The following is a 20,032-nucleotide window of genomic DNA, read 5'->3' as shown; positions in this document are numbered from 1 at the left end:
ATATATATATTTATATTATAATGAAATAATAAATTGACATAAACCACTCTTACTTTCTAAAAATACTTAATGTTTTTCTAGAATTTTGTGAGGCGGGTGATCCCTTTAAACTTCTTGAAGTGTGCACCTGATTGGATTATAATCAACATTTTAAAATCTATATTTATTGTTTATTCTTCACTATCTTAATTTATTTCATAGTAAATCAGTAAATTTAACACAATTTGTATACATGGTAGAACTCAATCATTTTTTATTATTATTATGTAATAAATTGGTTATTTATTATTTTTGTCAGAAATATACGCAACACAACATATTAAAAGGTTTTTTTAGAATCAACAAAGTTAAAAATGATTCTTGGGCCCTGTTTAGTCTTTGTTTAGAAATTAAAAATATATCGATTTAGTCTAGTTCAGTAGCATTGCCTTACATATTGATTTAGTCCAATCTCAGTCTTAAATGTTCTTCATCAGTACAGTTTAGTCCATATTACAGGCCATGCAAAGCTCTAGTACTTAGCCCATGGCTCATTGGTAGATCACATAATATAGGGAGATAGATAATATTAGTATTAGTTTTAAGTCTATTCAATAGTCAATGCTTCCAAAAAAGTAGTTATTTTGATTAAATTATGATTAGTAAATTAAATGATAAAATAACAGTCTTACAATATTTTATTTAAAAAAATACTAACATCTAGGTATATTTTATATACAATTACGATTTAACAATCAAACAATAAATTTTAAATTAACAAACTTAAAAAAAGGGAATAATATTATTTGTTTTCAAAGACTATTTTAAAAATATCCTTATAGTATGAAACAAAATGCACATCGATCCCGTCAGTTATAAACTTTGGAAGTTCATTAAAATCTTTTTTATTTTCGTCAGGCAATATTAAACAATTAACATTTTCTCTTTTAGCCTAAAAAAAAAGAAAAAAGTTATTTCATATGTTATATAATATGGAGTATCAAATTGTTAATTATTTACAGCAATTGTTTTTTCTTTAATTCCTCCTACTGGCATAACTTTTCCTTTGAGTGATATTTCTCCCGTCATAGCGACATTGGTACGTACAGGAATATTTAAAGCTAATGATAACAAGGCAGTAACAATTGTACATCCAGCACTAGGTCCATCTTTAGGCGTAGCACCCTACATTAATAATAAAAAGTTTAAATTAATATATTATATCTATTTTTTTTTAACTTAGATAATATTCACTTCAGGAACATGTAGATGTATATTTCCAGTCAACAGTGATTGGTTTTTTGGATCAAGTTCACTTAAAAACTGTTTAGCCACAGTATAAGCAATTTTTCCAGATTCTTGCATAGTTTCTCCTAAGCGACCAGTTAACATAATGTTGCCAACAGCTTTATCCTTGTCTATAATTGTTGCTGGGTCTTTTGTCCACTCAGTTTCAATATACATTAAAGCGCCACCTAAATAAAAATTATTGTATAATAAATAAAACTAAGCAGTAAAATCTATTCAACTAACCCATAGCAGTCCAGGCCAATCCCATAACGACTCCAGGTAATGGATCTTCATACATTCGATTCTTGTTAAATACTGGATTTCCAACATAATCATATAATTTATCACTGCTAATAATTATTTTTTCTGATTCTCCTTTAACTATTTTCAATGCAACTTTCCGTAACAACTATTAAATACATATAGATATTAAAAAACATAGATTTAATTTAAAAAAAATAATATTTATTTAAAACTCTAATTAAAAGTACCTTTTCAACATGTTTTTGAAGGTTACGTACACCACTTTCACGGCAATATGATTTAATGAGAGTAGATAGACTTTCATCTGCAATTTCTATCTATAAATACATATTAATTATCACATATTAAAATACATAAATTAATAATTTTATTATAAATATATTTTACTTGTTCTTTTTTCAGGCCTGTAGACTTAAGTCCTTGAGGTATTAAGTATTGTTTTGCAATGGCCATTTTTTCTTCTGCTACATATCCTGACACATCTATAAGTTCCATACGATCACGCAGAGGTTCTGGAATTGTGTTGATTACATTAGCAGTACAAATGAATAGTACTTTAGATAAATCTACTGATACATCCAAATAATGATCCAAGAAATTAGCATTTTGTTCAGGATCAAGCATTTCTAAAAGTGCAGATGAAGGATCACCCTGATGTCCTCTAGCAAAATAATTAAAATTAAATTTTATAATTAAAACAATCATTTTGTAACTTTATTACCTTCCAATTTTATCGACTTCATCAATTAATACTAATGGATTTTCAGTTAAGGTTTTTTTCAGACATTGAATCATTTTACCTGGCATGGCACCTACATATGTCCTACGGTGACCTTTTATTTCAGCCACATCAGTCATGCCACCAACACTAAATCTAAAGTACTATGTAATAAAATATAATATATTATTTAATTTTGGATTATAAATTAATTATTATTATAATGATAATTCTATTACTTCTCGATTTAATGCTCTTGCAATTGATTTTGCTATACTTGTTTTTCCAACACCAGGTGGTCCGTGGAAACAAAGAATTTTACCATGAGTTGAACCTTTTAATTTGCTTACTGCAATGAATTCTAGAATTCGTTTTTTTACTTCTTCCATTCCATAATGATCTTCATCTAAAATAGTTGTGGCTCTTTTTAAATCAAAATTTTCATCACTAGTTGTACCCCATGGTAATTGTGTTAGCCAATCTAGATAATTTCTTGTAACACTAAAAAATATAATTTAAAAATTCATGATTAGATCTAACATAAAACTTCTAAATGTTCAATAATTTAGAAGCTACAAATAAATTTATATAATGTTTATCTCTATTACAAAAATTTAATTTAAATACAAAACAATCATTTACTTAAATTCTGACGAATGTTGCTCCAAAAATGATAGTTTAGTTAATTCTTCTTCAATAACTTCCATAACTTTAAGTGGTACTTGTTTGTCCTTTAAATTAAATGTTAATTTTTAATACACATTTTAAAGTAAAATTACATTAAATTAATTTAACATTTTTAAATATTTGATTAAACTTATTATTTTGGTACAATTATTGAATACTAAACTAAGTAATAAACTAATACATCATAATAAATATAATTTATAAAATATACTTTTATTCTGTCTCTGAACTTCTCCACAATTGAATCTTTATCATCTTTTTCAAGACCAAGCTCTTTTTTTATTACTCTCAGTTGTTCTTGAAGGATGAATTTACGATGTTGTTGTTTAACTTTTTCATCAACTTCTTTACTAATTTTTATTTGAATTTCACTAAGTTCTAAAAGTTTTTTCACACAACCAAGTGCAAGAAGAAGACGTTTGGGAACCTGAAATTAATTACAAAAAAATATAGATATTAATAATACAGTACATTTATAATATAAATTAGTAAGAAGTAGTAATTAAATAACCTACACAAAAAAAAAAAAAATGTACAAAGTAAAAAAACTATTATTTTACTAGAAAATGGTCAAAATTGTTATTAGCTATGTAATATGATAAATGGCAGTAATAATAGTTATTGGATATTGTTTATAAAATATGCATTTACATGCACTATACATTTTTTCTATGCATTCTCAGTTAAATAAATTATTGACATTTCATGCTACTAATGAATAAATCCTTTCAATAAAAATATGAAGTATACAAATCCAAATGTTACATTATGTTGTCATAAATAAAGACATTTCAGTCAAATATTTTTGATAAATAAAGGAAATATCCTTTTTTAAATTTTTTTAAAAATTATATTCAAATATAAAATATTTATTTACTTACATTAGTTTCTTCTAAAATTTCTTGATATTCGTGAGTCTCACAATCAGCTATAGCAGCTGCGATGTCAGATAAATATGAAGGATCATCTGATACATTGCCATGTTGCAACATTGGATGTAATATTTCTTTATAAATGGGATTTATGCTAATAACTGATTGAATAGTTTTAATTATTTCTTGAGATAATGCCTAAAACAAATAAAAAATTAATAACAATGTTTTGATATATAAATGTAATAAAAATATTATATACTACAGTCATACTTTAATTTCCATTGTTTTATCATAAGGTTCATCTTTCAGATTTTCTACTTCAATCATAAGCACTTGATCTTGAGTTTTTTCTGTTACAGGAATTGGCTCTATTTCAGTTGTGCTTGATGAACCCTTATTACGAGATTGTTTTTTATTACGTTTGGTCAAATCATTTGTGACTATAAATGTTTAAAACAATATTAAATAATTATAAATGAATAATAACTAATAATAATATACTGACAAAAATCAGTGATTCATAATTTTTTACTGTTTCTAAAATATCTATAGACTAAGTCAAATGACATTTATAATAGCACTACCATAGTTATTACCACTATTATTACAATTATCAATTATTATCATTAAATTAATAAGCATATTTGCATAAAAATTACTTTTATCAATATCTTGATCTTCATAAAGTGGTTTAGTTAACTTAATACGCCTAAAACATTGTATGAGCATGTGTAATTTATTTCCAAAGTCTCGCATTTCATTTATTCTACCGAGTGACCCCACACTATACACTTCATCAATATTTGTAACTATACTATCTGGAACTCTAAAATATATATAAATATATAACATACAAATTAATTAAATTATATTTATTTATATAATTAATAAAAAGCAATAATATTTACGTATCAATGTTTTTTCTCATGAAAAGACCAATAAAAGGTTGATTTAAAGCTTTTTTCCTTTTGATCAATGCAATCAATTTAGGATCACTTATCTGTAAAACAAAATGTCTTTTATACTCAAAATTATTTTCTGTATATATTTTAATTCATACAAACCTCAACAATTCTAAATAATCTAGGATATAAGGGAGGTTTCGCTATTGTGACTAACGGTAGAAAAGGCAATTCATCTGGTACTTGAATAGTTGCAATTGAAGTATCAGGATTAGACTTGATGTCATACACAGCTCTTACAGTTTGAGATTCTTCTGCTTCTCCTGAATTATCATCTTCTTTTTTATTGTCAAACCTTCTATAACGTACTGGAACATTAATAGTGGAAACAACACATAGACGATTAGTTTCATGGTTTTTCTGAACTAATGCTGATCTATCATTGTTCGAAATTATTGCACTAGCGTATCGGACAAATCGACGATCAATTATAGAATGCCTTTTTAAACCAATTTGGCACATACAGCGCAACATTTTAAAAAGATTTAATTAATTGAATTATAGGCACTAAATTTTTTTCAGTACTCAGTAATTATCTGTTATTCATCAATTAATTACATTAACATTTTAAAATAGGTAAATAATATGTATCATTATCTGTGTAAAATGAAAATGCTAAAATAAAAAATTGTAAAAATGTAATATGCTGCAATCAATTAAAACTTAAAAACTTAAAAGTAATAAATATGTATCGGTTATTCAGTTTATAATGAAGATTGATAGGCGCAAGTGATGTCGTACTGTCGTACAGATTTAATTGTAAAGTAATAAAAATAAAAATTAAATAATAATTTAATCTTTGAATTAATACAATAACGTTACTACAATAGTAACCTAAAAAAAACAGTATAATCAGTGTTGCCATATTTCTAAATTACCAAGATTGGATAATATCAGTTCTCACAATTTAAAACCTAGAATGTCGGTTCTTACCTCTTACGTAAAATAAACGCTGTGTCTAGATACCCGGGTGCCCTTGTAGATAAAGCGTACACGGACCCATCCGTGTATATATTCGATACCCGAATTGGTCGAATTGTTAATGCGCATGCGCCATACACACTATAATATTATTTCATGTTTATATGCTATTTAAAGGCAAACTAATTTTATTTTATTTTATAATTTATTGTGACGAATTTATGATTTCCAACTTTAATTTATTGTTTATTACATATGTATATTTTAAATGAACAAGTTATATTAAATACTTTGTCAAAGTATCTTAGAATATTAGTTAATATATTTTCTATTTTAATTTTTTTTTTAAACAATTAAAATATTACTATATTAAGTATATATGTGTACATAGTGGTGTGTATAAAATAGGTAAACATTCTTTAATAAACATATAACGTTTAGTTGATTTAGATAAATAGACCAAACTAATAAATAGCTTAATATGTCATGTAAATGTTATTGAGCAAATATTATATATTTTTGGATTTGTTTAGTAAGTTAGAAGCCTATTAATAGTAGATATACTGTATTTATAATATCATCACTATCATATCTTTGACATACTAATTACTAATACTAAAGACAATTGTATAATAAATAAAATTATATTAATGAGTGATGAGCCTCTAATACATTTTTTTCTCCTAAATAATTTTTAAACATTTTTAAAAATTTAGTCATGTACTAAGTTAGACCTTAAACAGTGCCAAAAGAAAATATTTTATTTTATTATAATACATAAAATAATTATTATTAGGACTCCGGTACCAGAGCCGTAAATGGCTAAACACCTGAAAACAGAAATTAAGTACTCACGAGGTTATACGTTTGTCGAGGCATGTTTTCCTTTTTTTATACACACCACCGTGTACACATAAATACTTTATATAGTAGTATTTTAACTGTTCTGGGGCATTAGCGCCTTTTCCGGCTGGATGCTTCGCCTTTATAGATTCTAAAGTTTTGCAATCGTGTACTGAAAAATCTACAAAGTTTGAATCTTTATAAAGTTTAAGCACTCTCTCGAAATCTTGGAAATCGATAAATTCGTCACCTAACTTCATTTTGAGACTTGAGTATACAAACTTCAAAATTAAAATGGAAAATATGTGTATAAACAATAAGCGTAATAAGCGTAATACAATAAATTATAAAATAATAAAATTAAATGCCTATAAATAGCATATAAACATGAAATAATATTAGTTCTTGGTTCTGCTTAAGTTGTTATAATTTGAAATCAAAAAGTAACTGACTATATTAATTTCAATATAATTATATTTATCATTAGAAATTATATGCAATGTCTTCATTATTTATGCACACCACCTAAGATGAATTTCACTCTAAACTCAGAATCTAATTCTGATGGTCTTAAAAAAATCCTGAGTAGGTACATAATACTGCCATAACTTAATTTGTTTTTATAATCTTGTAACTTGATATCTCCACATTTATTATTGTTGTAAACTTTGATGAATATTGAATAAAATAAAATATTTTCTTTTGGCACTGTTTAAGGTCTAACTTAGTACATGACTAAATTTTTAAAAATGTTTAAAAATTATTTAGGAGAAAAAAAATGTATTAGAGGCTCATCACTCATTAATATAATTTTATTTATTATACAATTGTCTTTAGTATTAGTAATTAGTATGTCAAAGATATGATAGTGATGATATTATAAATACAGTATATCTACTATTAATAGGCTTCTAACTTACTAAACAAATCCAAAAATATATAATATTTGCTCAATAACATTTACATGACATATTAAGCTATTTATTAGTTTGGTCTATTTATCTAAATCAACTAAACGTTTTATGTTTATTAAAGAATGTTTACCTATTTTATACACACCACTATGTACACATATATACTTAATATAGTAATATTTTAATTGTTTAAAAAAAAAATTAAAATAGAAAATATATTAACTAATATTCTAAGATACTTTGACAAAGTATTTAATATAACTTGTTCATTTAAAATATACATATGTAATAAACAATAAATTAAAGTTGGAAATCATAAATTCGTCACAATAAATTATAAAATAAAATAAAATTAGTTTGCCTTTAAATAGCATATAAACATGAAATAATATTATAGTGTGTATGGCGCATGCGCATTAACAATTCGACCAATTCGGGTATCGAATATATACACGGATGGGTCCGTGTACGCTTTATCTACACGGGCACCCGGGTATCTAGACACAGCGTAAAATAAATTATACCGTCCGTATAATGATAAACACTATTAACACAAAATTAATTTATTCTCTTTCTTATTATGAGGACACGGACATAAAAAAATAATATCTTTGAAATATGTTTTCATATAGTTTCAAGTTTGTGTTCCGTGATAATATATTAAATAATAAATATGTTAATCCCCATGCTGGGACAGTTCATTCTTCTGACAATCATAACTGATAAACGTATTAAGGGATCTGAACATAACCTCAAGAAAAAAAAGATGAGCATTTTTTTACAAGTTAATCTATGATAATGTGGTTTGCAGTGGTTAACTCAATTACTCTATGAGTTAACTATTAACTTACTGAATTATTCTGTGGATGGTGGATGGACCATAGAGTAGAACATATTATAATATTATCATATATTCTATGATATTATCACAGAAGTTCATCCGAAACCTGCTGATTTTACCTTGGACTCTGTAGCGCCATCTAACAGGTTGTTTATAAAATCTTACAGCTGACGGTAGTAAAGTTGACAATTCAGCCATTTGATATGGCCATTTTTAGTATCTACCACCGTGCCAGTAATAATATTATCACAAACCCACCTTACAAAACTCATACTAAATACTTTGGTGTTATCTATAATCAATAACTTTATGAATTACCTTTTTAGTTTCTTCTGAACACTGGTATATTGGTATTTGGTGTTGTAATAGTTAATATTAATACTAAATAGGTAGAATCGTGTAAACTTGGATTCATACATTTTTGTAAATACTTAAACAAATTGAGTGTTTCAACAACCGTAAACACTACTTTCATTAAAATCATGATATTTCTCAGTATCTGAATTTACATTTTACAATGCACATTAGATTTGAAAAGAAAGCCAACACAAAATGTGACAGTGACATATTGTCATTGTCTTGGATGGGAAGAGTTCCAGATAATGCAGAAGTATGTTTAAACTATTAATTGTAATAAAATTTTGTTCTCGACACTGTATATTGATTATCAGATCAACATTTACAATTACATTTTTTCTTTTTGGTATTGTTAACAGAATAATTTGGTTCCAAAATACTGATATTGTTATTAATATTATTATTATTATTATTTAAAGAATAAATAAGATCTAAATCAAATTGTTGGAATACATTTAGTTTTTCGAAAATGTTTTGTAGAATTAATGTAATGTATGTTCTATGTTTCAAAATTACAATCGGTTAGACTTTATTTAAAAGTCATTGCTGATTAAAATATGTAGATTTAACCATTATTTGATTAGTTTATATACCACATTTTGAAATAAATTGTTTGCTATTATTTAATTTAGAATGAAAATTCAATCTATAATTTATATAAAAAAAAATATTTAATCTGAAGGCATAAAAAGTATCTGTAGATCCATAAGGTATGTGCCGAAAGAAATATACTGAGAATGAAGAAATTTACCCTAAATTTACTATGATATTGTCATATTTTAGACATGCCCTTATTTATTACTTAATATTTAGTTCACATATTTTATATTAATGTTAATGCTGTGTAGTGAATACTACTGTTCATATTTTTTGCTTGCCAGTATTACAATATTTATGTCTAGAATATAAAACTAATTTAAAAACTTTTGATAACCTAAACTTCCAAATTAATCTAATAATTCCTTCTAATTTTTTTTTAATTTTAAAATCATACTATTATAAAATTATATATTATATTCTATTTTTTATGTTGGTACTTATCGGTTATCGTGACTACCTAGCAAGATGTATTGAATGGTGGTTTTTATTACCACCCTATACAACATTTTTGATTTTTTTTGGAACTTACTTATGTAAACTATTTAAGAACAATAGACCAATCAGAATTCATTGTTCAGACTTAGTTTTGAAGTTATATTCGCGCATCACTCTAGTTTACTGCGCCTATTAAGAGTATTGATGTCTTATTTTTTAACTATAAAATATGAATAATATAAGTATTTATTATAGTGATAACCTTCATCTGCCAGCTTTGACAGCCGATTGACCTAACAAGTAAACCTAACACCTTATTAGTTCAAATAAAACAAATACAGGAGAATAGACCATTTTTGCGAGGGTTTATTTCAACTAAATTGTAATAATATGACATTACAATGGTCTAACACTAACTGCATTGGCAAATGGCAATTAAAACGTCATGTTACTTGAGTAACATATATAAAAGAAAACCTCACACCAATGCTAATAATAAACACCATTCAATACGTCTTGCTAGGTAGTCGCGATAACTAATATGTTAATTTAAACATTACTATTGTTAATATAATATTTTTTATACTTTATTTTGTTTTCTTAGTAGATTGAGGGTGCTTGGCTATAAATCCTAAATTAATACCTACATAATTGAAAAATAATTTTAATATATAATTTTATGTATAATATAATTCAGGTAGTTATTTATATTAGTGGTTCTTAACTTTTGTAGATCATGGACACCTGATCAAAGATTTTTAAAAATCACGGATCCCCTTACCAATTTTTTTCCAAATATCTTTCTTTTACAATACGTCAAGTATTGACATATGTTATTTATCAAGGTTGCCGTTGACCCCCAACATGAGTATTGCGGATCCCAGGGGGCCTCGGATCACAGGTTAAGAACAGCTGATTTATATGATTTTAATTAATTATTATTTATTAATAAATGTATTATCAGATTGAAGATAAATATGCGCTTAATGGTATATATTTCATTCTAAAATAAAATTAGGACATAAAAGATTATTGATGCTTTATAAAATTCTCTTTTTGTAAAACAGAATATATTATTTTTTTACTTATTGCATATTCACATTGAATGTGAAATTAGATTATTCTTCTATTCCTTTAATAATTTACCATTTTATAACATGCTGTGACATTTTCAGACTTAGAATCAAGGCTTTAATGTGTAATATTTTAAGAAAACTCCTTCTATAAAAAAAAAAAAAATATATTAATACATTATTTTACTAAATAAAAAATAGTAATAATATTTCAAATGTTAAAATGAATAACAGTTTCAATTTTCAGTTATTAAACAGAAAACCAATAAAAATCTATATAACTTATTTGTTGTAGCAATTTACTATTAGCTAACTGTTATTATAATAACTAATTTCAACTAACTAATTTTAGGAAGAAGGATGGAACTTGGATGGACGTAATTATTATAAACAAGGATGGTTGGCTACAGGCAATTCTCAAGGGGTTGTCGGTGTTACATTTACTTCTATACCAGCCAATAGTGGACTAAACAGCGAAAGATTACCTCTCCGCACTAATTACAATTTGAGAAATCATCATGCTAAGGTATTGCAACGTTTATCTTGTTCCTTAATTGCATATATTTATATTTTATTAAAAATGCAATGAAATATTTTTATTATTTTGTTTAAATTATTTATTTATTATTTAAAACTTTATAGATAATTTAGTTATTTTTATCTTTTATTTTGTTTATTTTTTATTTTTAGTTTTACAGCAATTTTATATTACATTTGAATACTGCACTTTTTTTTTTTATAATTATTGATTTGGGTTTTCTCATTTGATTATTGGTAAGTATAAACAGTTTTAATACATATTATATATATCACTTTCTTGATTTTTAATTATTTACTAATCCTCAAAAATTAATATTTACCAGGAATAATAAAATAGATATTATTTGTTAGACTTGAATAATGTTTCAATATATTTTTCATAAAGTTAACAGAGAGACTGGAGTCTAACCAGGTTTTACTGATGCAATTTCTCTACAAAATTAAAAATAATATATCGTTCCTTACAGATCTTCCACTCTATACAGAATATTAAAAAGCAGTGGAGGATCTGCAATGTCTGTACACCTCCTCCACAGCTGTCGATTTAAAGAAAAAAATATTATTTATTTATATATTGTTTCATGGGTTACATTAATTAAATATATATATGTATATTTTGATAACTTGAATTAGCCATTGTCACATAATATTTCTCTTTAGAACTATTTAACTCAACATTTTAAAGTTAATATTTTTTATAATGGAATTAACCTCTAATTTATCAATAATTAATTTTTATTGATCAAGAAAGATGAAATATTTATTATTTTAGAAATTAATATTTGTTTTTGATAACTCTAATTTTCATGAATATTTTTATTAAAAGGTTGTTCTTGTGAAATGGAATGAACCATACCAAAAATTGGCATCATGTGATAGTTCTGGTGTTATAAATGTATGGGCTAAGTTTGATTGTCGTTGGAATGTTGAACTTATCAATGATCGTAATACTAGAGTCACTTATTTTAGTTGGTCCCATGATGGTCGATTGGCACTAATATGTTATCAAGTTAGTATTAAATAAATAATAATGAATTAATTAGAGATTATTTTTGAATATATTCAGTTATATAACTATTTATACCTTTTTGTTATTTAGGATGGGTTTGTTTTGGTTGGTTCTGTTACTGGTCATAGATACTGGTCTTCTATGTTACATCCAGAAGGAACAGTTACTTGTGGTGCTTGGTCCCCGGATGATCAACAAGTATTTTTTTCAATCGTCAATAAATATAAGTTTGTTGGATATTAATAATAATATAATTTTGCACCAAGGTATATTTTGGAACTAGCAGAGGACAAATGAAAGTTTTAGATATTCATGGAGCTCCTGTATCTCAAGTCAACTTATCAGATGATTCTGGAATATCTTCTATGTCTTGGTCTTGTGAAAAGTTTTGCATGAATGAAAATAAAATAAAATCAGATCGTTAGTATATTGAGTAAAATGTATTATGAAAAATAGTAAAAGAAATTATGTTTTTAATGTTTGGATATAATATTTTCAGATTTGTTTAAACACGTTTTAGCACTTTGTTGTAAAAATGGTACTATTCAATTAATGCGACGATTTGATGATCCTGCTCCAGTATTAATACGTACAGGTTTATGTCCTATTTATATGGAATGGTCTAACGCAAAAGAGTTACTTTGTGTTGCTGGTTCAAGACCGGGAAGACTAAGTACTAATGTTGTGCAAATTTATTCTGCTACTGGTCAATTAGTGTATTCCATTAACATGCCTCAATCTTCGGCAAGCTCCCATTTTTAAAATTATTAATAATTATGTACTAAGTAGTTTGATATAATATAACCTTATATTTGTAGGCTGTAGTAACAGCTGTAACATGGGCACACAATGACCGAAGAATTTTTATAGCAACAGGACCAGAAATACATGTTGCTTGTGTATCTGCTTCAGTTGTTCCTTTGTATGTACTTTGTGCATTACGAATGTGTGATGAATCTTTGTTTCCTTCAGATGAAATACTTCCTATTAGTATTCAAGAAATTTTAAATGCTATTTCATCATCTACTATTTATGTGAGCAAATTATTTATCAATATAAAATAATTTTTAAAGTTAAACAAACAAATAAGTAAATTAATAAAACTTTTAGTTTGTATAATACTATAATATAAATTGACAAATAAAAAATATTTTTTAGTGTGAAGTGCCCAAGTTATCAGAATTGCGTCAGTTTGTTAGCAGCTCACCAAAAAATCGTCTATATTGTACAGTCGTACAACATGTTAACGGACCAGAAACTACACCTCCAGTCTGTTATGTTCTATACATGGAATATCTTGGCGGTCTAGTACCATTACTTAAAGGCAAAAGAATAAGTATGCTAAAACCAGAGTTTGTCATCTTTGATCCACAAGTAGATGGTAAATACAAAATACATAAATACATTGTTTTTAATTTCTATTAATTTATTATCAATGATATAATTATTCAATTAATAATGTTTATTCATTATCATAAATGATATACTATAAAAAATATTATACTGTTGCTAATGTTGATTTAAATATATTCATTTTGTTAACGTAATATATATATTGTTTATATAGATACAACATATGCTAATGCACAGATAACTTACAGTAATTTTGGTTGGGATGACTCTGAACCTGAATCTTGCTCTAGCCCCAAGCTTCATCGAAAAAATAGGCACAGATCAAGACCTGCCTGTTGTAATCGAAAATTACAATTAAATTGTTACACCGATGTGTTACCAGAAGTAAAACCATCAGTATAAAAAGTGTTGCATTATCTTATAACCTTTTTAATTTTATTATTGTGTAGGACTATCGTTTGGCAGAAGTTACAGCAAATGTTTGGGGTACAGAATTCCATATCCGTGGGTTATGTGATGATTTGACTCAAAAATTAGGAAGAGTATCATATCGCACATCTATTTTACATTTACAACCTCGTCAAATGACACTCTCTATTGTTGGGGATGGACAATCGATAGAAGATGATTCTCCAACTCCAAAACAACTTCAAAGGCGACGTAGCTGTAGTGTTGGATCATCAAATCCAAAAATTGCTGTTTCCAGAGTAGTCGAAGACTCTAAAGTTTCAGAGACATTTGCTCACAGTTTACCATCTAGTCCAGTTGCAGCTAAAAAGAAAAGTGGTTTATCATCACCTATAAGGTAAAATAATTGTATGGTTATTACTGATTAATGTATTTTATTATTAATTATAAACGATCTTATTTGTTTCTAGAAAACGATTAATGAACTCTCCGTTATTTTTCCGTAAAGTCCTTAGAACTCAAATTGAACCAGATTTTCAAAATTTAGAAACTTTTCAAAAATCTCAAATAAAAAATAAAGTAATTAAAATTATATGAACAAAGTTTAAACTTGTATAATGTTTCTTTTTTTTTTTCAATTTTAGATTGAAATGTGTACCAAAAGACAGCAGTTTGTTATGCAAAACAAAGCACCTATTTGGAATGATTTGACTCAAGTCTACCAGTTGGACTTTGGAGGACGTGTTACTCAAGAATCAGCAAAAAATTTTCAAGTTGAATATGATGGAATACAAGTTATGCAGTTTGGACGCATTGACCGCAATAATTTTGCTCTAGACTTTCAACATCCATTTTCAGCCGTCCAAGCATTTGCAGTTGCACTAGCAAGTGTAACTCAAAGGCTCAAATAAAATGATTGAAACCATGTGCAATTTATTTATGCACTTTTTTTGCAGGTGTGTTTAAGTATTATAATGTGTCAACACTCTGTAAAATTTGTTTGTATTTTTATTATTTAGTGCAATATTTCACAAGTAGGGTTCCTCATTAGTTTTTAATTAACACTTACCTATTTAGTTACAACTGCTTTACTGAACATTCGCTATTGCATTCTTCAACGATAAAAATAATATATTTCTCATATCTTATTATATGTGTTCATATGTATTTCAGCATTACTTTATTAATTACAATAAAAATATTAAATAAAGAATTAATTAAGAGTGTGTTACTTATTATTTCAATTTGACTTCTCAACAATGTGTATTTGTAAACATAAGTATATATAAAAGTTTTTCTATACTTAATATATTTTAATAATTTAGTAAATTCAATGGTATATCCAGTATTTTATAGATCAGGGTTATAAACAATTTTTAGTCTACCAAGTTCTCACAAATACAAACTACAGCCAAAGTGTAGTACATAATATTTTATCACTTTAAAAAGAAAACAAGTATTTTAAAAATGTATAACTATACTTGTATATATATTGGTGATTTTTTGAGAATTTATAAAAACTAGAAAATGTTTTTGAATAATATAAGTTAACACTTAACCAATCATAATATTAGTTTAAAAGAATTTGACATTAGAAACCATGTATATCATTACCATCTACTTGATTATGAATTATGATATTGTGTAATAAGTAGATTGTACAAGTTTATATATAAAATGGAATTAATAAAGTTAAATTTCTAATATCTAGGTTGTTGATCACATACATAAAACTTCATCCAGTTTATGGTTCTGTCCAAATTACCATCTACTAAATATATATATATATATAATATTATTGAAATTTAATATATTTTAATAATTTAAGATTGAGATGCAATCTGAACTTTTTTCAAATAGGCTAATTTTTAAATTCCATTAATGTATTCATTTAAATATAAACTTATGTTTATATATTTCATGGTCAAAATGCATATGTATCTCATAAATAATAAAAATGTAAATTTTAAGTATCTTTGAACACACTTAAAACTAAACATATTACATAATTTGAATTTTGGTTTAATCAAGTGAAGAATAAATAAACAAAATGATAATCAATTATTATAATATTAGCATCAATGATAATACTTATATTGATTTTGTTTACATTATATGTAAATATGTTTACATTGTTTTTGTGCATATCACATAATATTAATTAAATATTAACTTTGAATGTTATGATTATTGTACTATACATCTTGTTATGAATTATTACAAATTATAACAGTTCTTGATTAACTAAAAATAATATTAATCACAAAGCTTATTATCGTTATTAAAAATTATTGGGAAATACAAATAAATATTCCTTGCGCTATGTTATAATTATTTATCATCAATATTTTTTTATATTTAATAAAATTATTATATCATCATTACTAATTACACACATGTTATGTTGTATTTTAAATGTACATTAAAATATTTATAACTAAAAGTTATATTTAATTAATCAGTTGTATGAGGCTAATTGTGTGGAATGGATTAGAATGTTGAACTATGCATAATAATATAGAACAGAGATGACGAGTGGAGCAAAGATGAAAATGCGTAAAGTGACTAATGAGAATAGAGTAATAAAATAATTTATTAGAGGCAATGTAGGAGTGGCATAAATTATGCAAATTAATATAAGTTGAAATGGTTTGGATATGTTACATGGAAAAGTGAAAAGTGTCCAAGGAAATACATTTTGAAGAAAAGAAAATAAGAAAAAACTGAAAAGAAATGGATAGACAGAATAGAGAATTATATATTATAAAGTCCTATGAAGATTAATAACAAAAATGGCCAACCCTATACATAGTTGGGAGCAAAGAAAAAGACAAATATTTGTAAAAAATAGTTTTATTGAATATTGTAATCATACGTTTATACCAACCTATATGAATAAAATTATTTGTATAATTTATTATATTTAAGTTTATTATATATAATTATGTACTATAATATTTGTATTATTAAATGATCTATATCCTCGTTTTAATGCAAGTAATTAAAGGAGGGGTATTACAAGAACATGTTGTTTTGTACGAATTTGAGTCTGATAATGAACCAAAAGTTATAATTTGACCTATTGAAAAACTTAAATCTCCATACTTGCATTTGTAGCCATTAGAGTTACTGGTAGAAGTGGTTTCATCAGCAGTTGCGACATTATACTCAGCTATAAAATATAAGCATAGAATAAAAAATAATATTTTAAAATATAGACAAATCATAAACTGTAGAGTATATTGTAACTTACGATTTAACCATTCAACAGGGCATCCATCTACTTTTTCAAAATAAACAGGTGCACTTTTTATTAAAATATTTTCCATGTATAAAATCTCATAACCACAGCCAACTTCTCTACATGATTTATCACTTAGTGTACCTAAATGTAATTAATACAGTATATCCATTAATTATCTAAATTATTACATTATACATTTACTATTTAATTAATAGTTTATTCATAAAATATGATTAGATAAATTATAATTTTTCTTTAAGTATGATAACAACTTATTTTAAATTTATTTGATTTTAAAACTCACTTTATTCAAAGAACCTTTAGTCAACTATAAATATTGAAGTCTCAGCAAAATATTATTATTTTTTAATTAGGTTATAGGTAGGTAGTGATTTAGTCTTTTTGTTATAATGATTGTTTTAGCTAGTTGTATTTTAATTCTATCAAGGTTAGATTAGGTATATTTTAATTAAACTAATATTCTACACTATCATGAGATTTTAAGAACTGGTCACTATTCTTACAGTGAAGAGAGAAACTTTCTGAAAGTCAAATGAAGGAGGTATCTACAGATTATGGTGCAGCTAGGTACTGCAGAAAATTTTTTCTCTTTAAGATCAATAATTTAGTTTAAAAAAATATAATAGAAAATTAAACATTGATTATTTTTAGTGTCTTTGCAATTTATTTCCATGACTTTGATAGTTTAAATTAAAAAATTTGAATGTTTCAATTTAAATCAATTGATTTCTTACTAACTATTCTATTTTTATTATTCTAAATAATTATCATGTTAAAATTGTTAAAAATTGTACCATTGTAATCATCAATAGATATAGATAGCCAAGGCTAGGAACATCTTATTTAAAAAAAAAAAAATCAATTGATTATTTAAATTTAGCTTTAAATTAGGTAAGTATATGCTTATGTATATATCAAAATATTAAATTAATTAAAATGATGTATTTACCATTAAATTCCGGAGAACACACACATTTTAAATAATCACCAACATAAAATCGTTGACCATTTTTGTAAACCTGATTGTCATACATACATTCATGATCAACTGCTTTTTCTTCAGCTAAAAAATAAATTGAAAACTATCAATTTTATATTTACTTATATTTTCAAAACATTTATAGTTAATTTTAATTTGTTATTTAGAAAACAAAATTAATACATTGTACAACACATTGTTAGGTGATATTCTTAATTATTACTACTTGTTAGAAATATTTAAACATTTGCTAAACTTACGACAGTATTTTTTAACCTCACAGCATGAATCTCTATCATATTGATAATAGCATGGATCTCTTAGTCTTGTGAAGTATGATGGACATTCAACCTTGGCACATGTAAATTTAGTTGAGGTCTTACTGTAAAAATTTGATTTAATATTTATATCAATGTTAAAAAATAAAAATAAATTTTAAAATTTAATTATATTTTCATAAATATAATACGATAATGAAAATAAAAATAATTTGTTATTACAATATTAACTGGATAATTACTAAAGTACCAATACCTATAATATTTAGGGAAATGTTATTAGCATAAATATAATAATAGAATAGACTATAGAGTAAATTTTAATACTCGTCTACCCTAATTTTAAAATTTTTTATTTAAAAATAAATTTAGTTGTTATAACAGTTTTTACAGGTATTATATATACATATTACTATTTAGTATACTTAGAAGATAGGTAGGTACTTAAAATTTAAATTATTCTACCTATGTTAGAAACTTTATAGCTTTTACCTAAATGTTGTCATGTTTGATTTAAAAACCATGAAATTATGTATTTTTTAAATTAAATAAATATAATATAGTAGTTACATACATTATAATATAATATAAATATTGTCATTGTCATACTTTTCATATGTCCTCTGATCACAAAAGCAAGCGGCAAGACATGGGTTTAATGCTGAGTCAGTTTTAGAAAGACTATCAACTGGTTCGTAAACATTTCCATTCAGATAACATTTGTTACTTGGTCTTGTGAACACATTTTCTACACAAAAGTTAAATTTCAATTATAAAATAATAAATATTTTCTTTATGATCTTATACAGCAATTTACCGCAATCATAGGCCACTGGACAAGAATTTGAATCATTACTGTAAATAGGTTTACATCCGATTTCAGTATACAATTTTTTATTACTGACACAACCTTAAACAAAAATATAGATTAAATTATGTATGTCAAATTGTTAAATACTTGTAGTGTATTGTCTATTTATATAGGCACATATACTACTACATTATTAATAATTAATAGATATTTAATAAACTATTTTTACCATTTACATAGCTTGAGTACAAAAATATTAAAAAACTAAGTTTCAAAAAAAACGTCTGAATTTTAATCATTTTAATTGTAATATATGAACAGTATTGTAATACAGTTAAACTAACACTATGATGGACCTATCACCTATGGGAGGTCTTATAGGTCTTACTAAGGTCTAATGTTCAAATGTTGTTTTTATAGGTAGGTACTAATCATAACCAGTTTTATACAAATGACCATGTACCCAATGAATGTCAAGTTATAAGTAACAAATATATGTTTTATGCATACAATTATAAATGGGTGTGTATGGTAGGTAATATAAGTAAGTAGGTACCTATATATCATAATTCATAATTATCATATTATATACTTAAACATTTCTTATATTATAATAAATTTATGAAAGTA

The 20,032-nt window shown here is 25.3% G+C and overlaps 3 protein-coding genes across 3 annotated transcripts; 1 reads left to right on the top strand and 2 right to left on the bottom strand.

Moving 5' to 3' along the window:
- Positions 1 to 751: 751 nt before the first annotated feature.
- On the bottom strand, positions 752 to 5,396 carry LOC112598983 (lon protease homolog, mitochondrial). Its single transcript, XM_025345666.1, has 15 exons — positions 4,878 to 5,396; positions 4,722 to 4,813; positions 4,473 to 4,639; positions 4,084 to 4,253; positions 3,820 to 4,008; positions 3,150 to 3,365; positions 2,894 to 2,982; positions 2,491 to 2,752; positions 2,255 to 2,415; positions 1,921 to 2,194; positions 1,761 to 1,850; positions 1,513 to 1,678; positions 1,234 to 1,454; positions 1,000 to 1,164; positions 752 to 931 (listed from the first exon to the last, which is right to left on the bottom strand). The coding sequence occupies exons 1-15, from the start codon at positions 5,247 to 5,249 to the stop codon at positions 782 to 784; spliced, it is 2,784 nt and encodes a 927-aa protein (XP_025201451.1). The 5' UTR covers positions 5,250 to 5,396; the 3' UTR covers positions 752 to 781.
- A 3,202-nt stretch (positions 5,397 to 8,598) lies between these two features.
- LOC112599057 (tubby-related protein 4) lies at positions 8,599 to 15,286 on the top strand. The gene is made up of 12 exons (XM_025345775.1): positions 8,599 to 8,904; positions 11,112 to 11,285; positions 12,126 to 12,308; positions 12,399 to 12,506; positions 12,575 to 12,728; positions 12,808 to 13,052; positions 13,127 to 13,342; positions 13,467 to 13,689; positions 13,876 to 14,045; positions 14,111 to 14,466; positions 14,540 to 14,648; positions 14,714 to 15,286. Exons 1-12 carry the CDS (start codon positions 8,812 to 8,814, stop codon positions 14,978 to 14,980), a joined length of 2,298 nt encoding a protein of 765 aa, XP_025201560.1. The 5' UTR covers positions 8,599 to 8,811; the 3' UTR covers positions 14,981 to 15,286.
- A 1,620-nt stretch (positions 15,287 to 16,906) lies between these two features.
- LOC112598948 lies at positions 16,907 to 19,796 on the bottom strand. The gene is made up of 7 exons (XM_025345618.1): positions 19,632 to 19,796; positions 19,409 to 19,501; positions 19,201 to 19,339; positions 18,574 to 18,695; positions 18,284 to 18,397; positions 17,323 to 17,454; positions 16,907 to 17,241 (listed from the first exon to the last, which is right to left on the bottom strand). The coding sequence occupies exons 1-7, from the start codon at positions 19,699 to 19,701 to the stop codon at positions 17,045 to 17,047; spliced, it is 867 nt and encodes a 288-aa protein (XP_025201403.1). The 5' UTR covers positions 19,702 to 19,796; the 3' UTR covers positions 16,907 to 17,044.
- Between the last annotated feature and the right edge of the window lie 236 nt (positions 19,797 to 20,032).

This window comes from Melanaphis sacchari, unplaced genomic scaffold, assembly GCF_002803265.2.
Source record: "Melanaphis sacchari strain LSU unplaced genomic scaffold, SCAv2.0 Contig4_pilon_pilon, whole genome shotgun sequence".
Taxonomy (NCBI): domain Eukaryota; kingdom Metazoa; phylum Arthropoda; class Insecta; order Hemiptera; family Aphididae; genus Melanaphis; species Melanaphis sacchari.
This window is presented reverse-complemented; position numbering and strand designations above follow the sequence as displayed.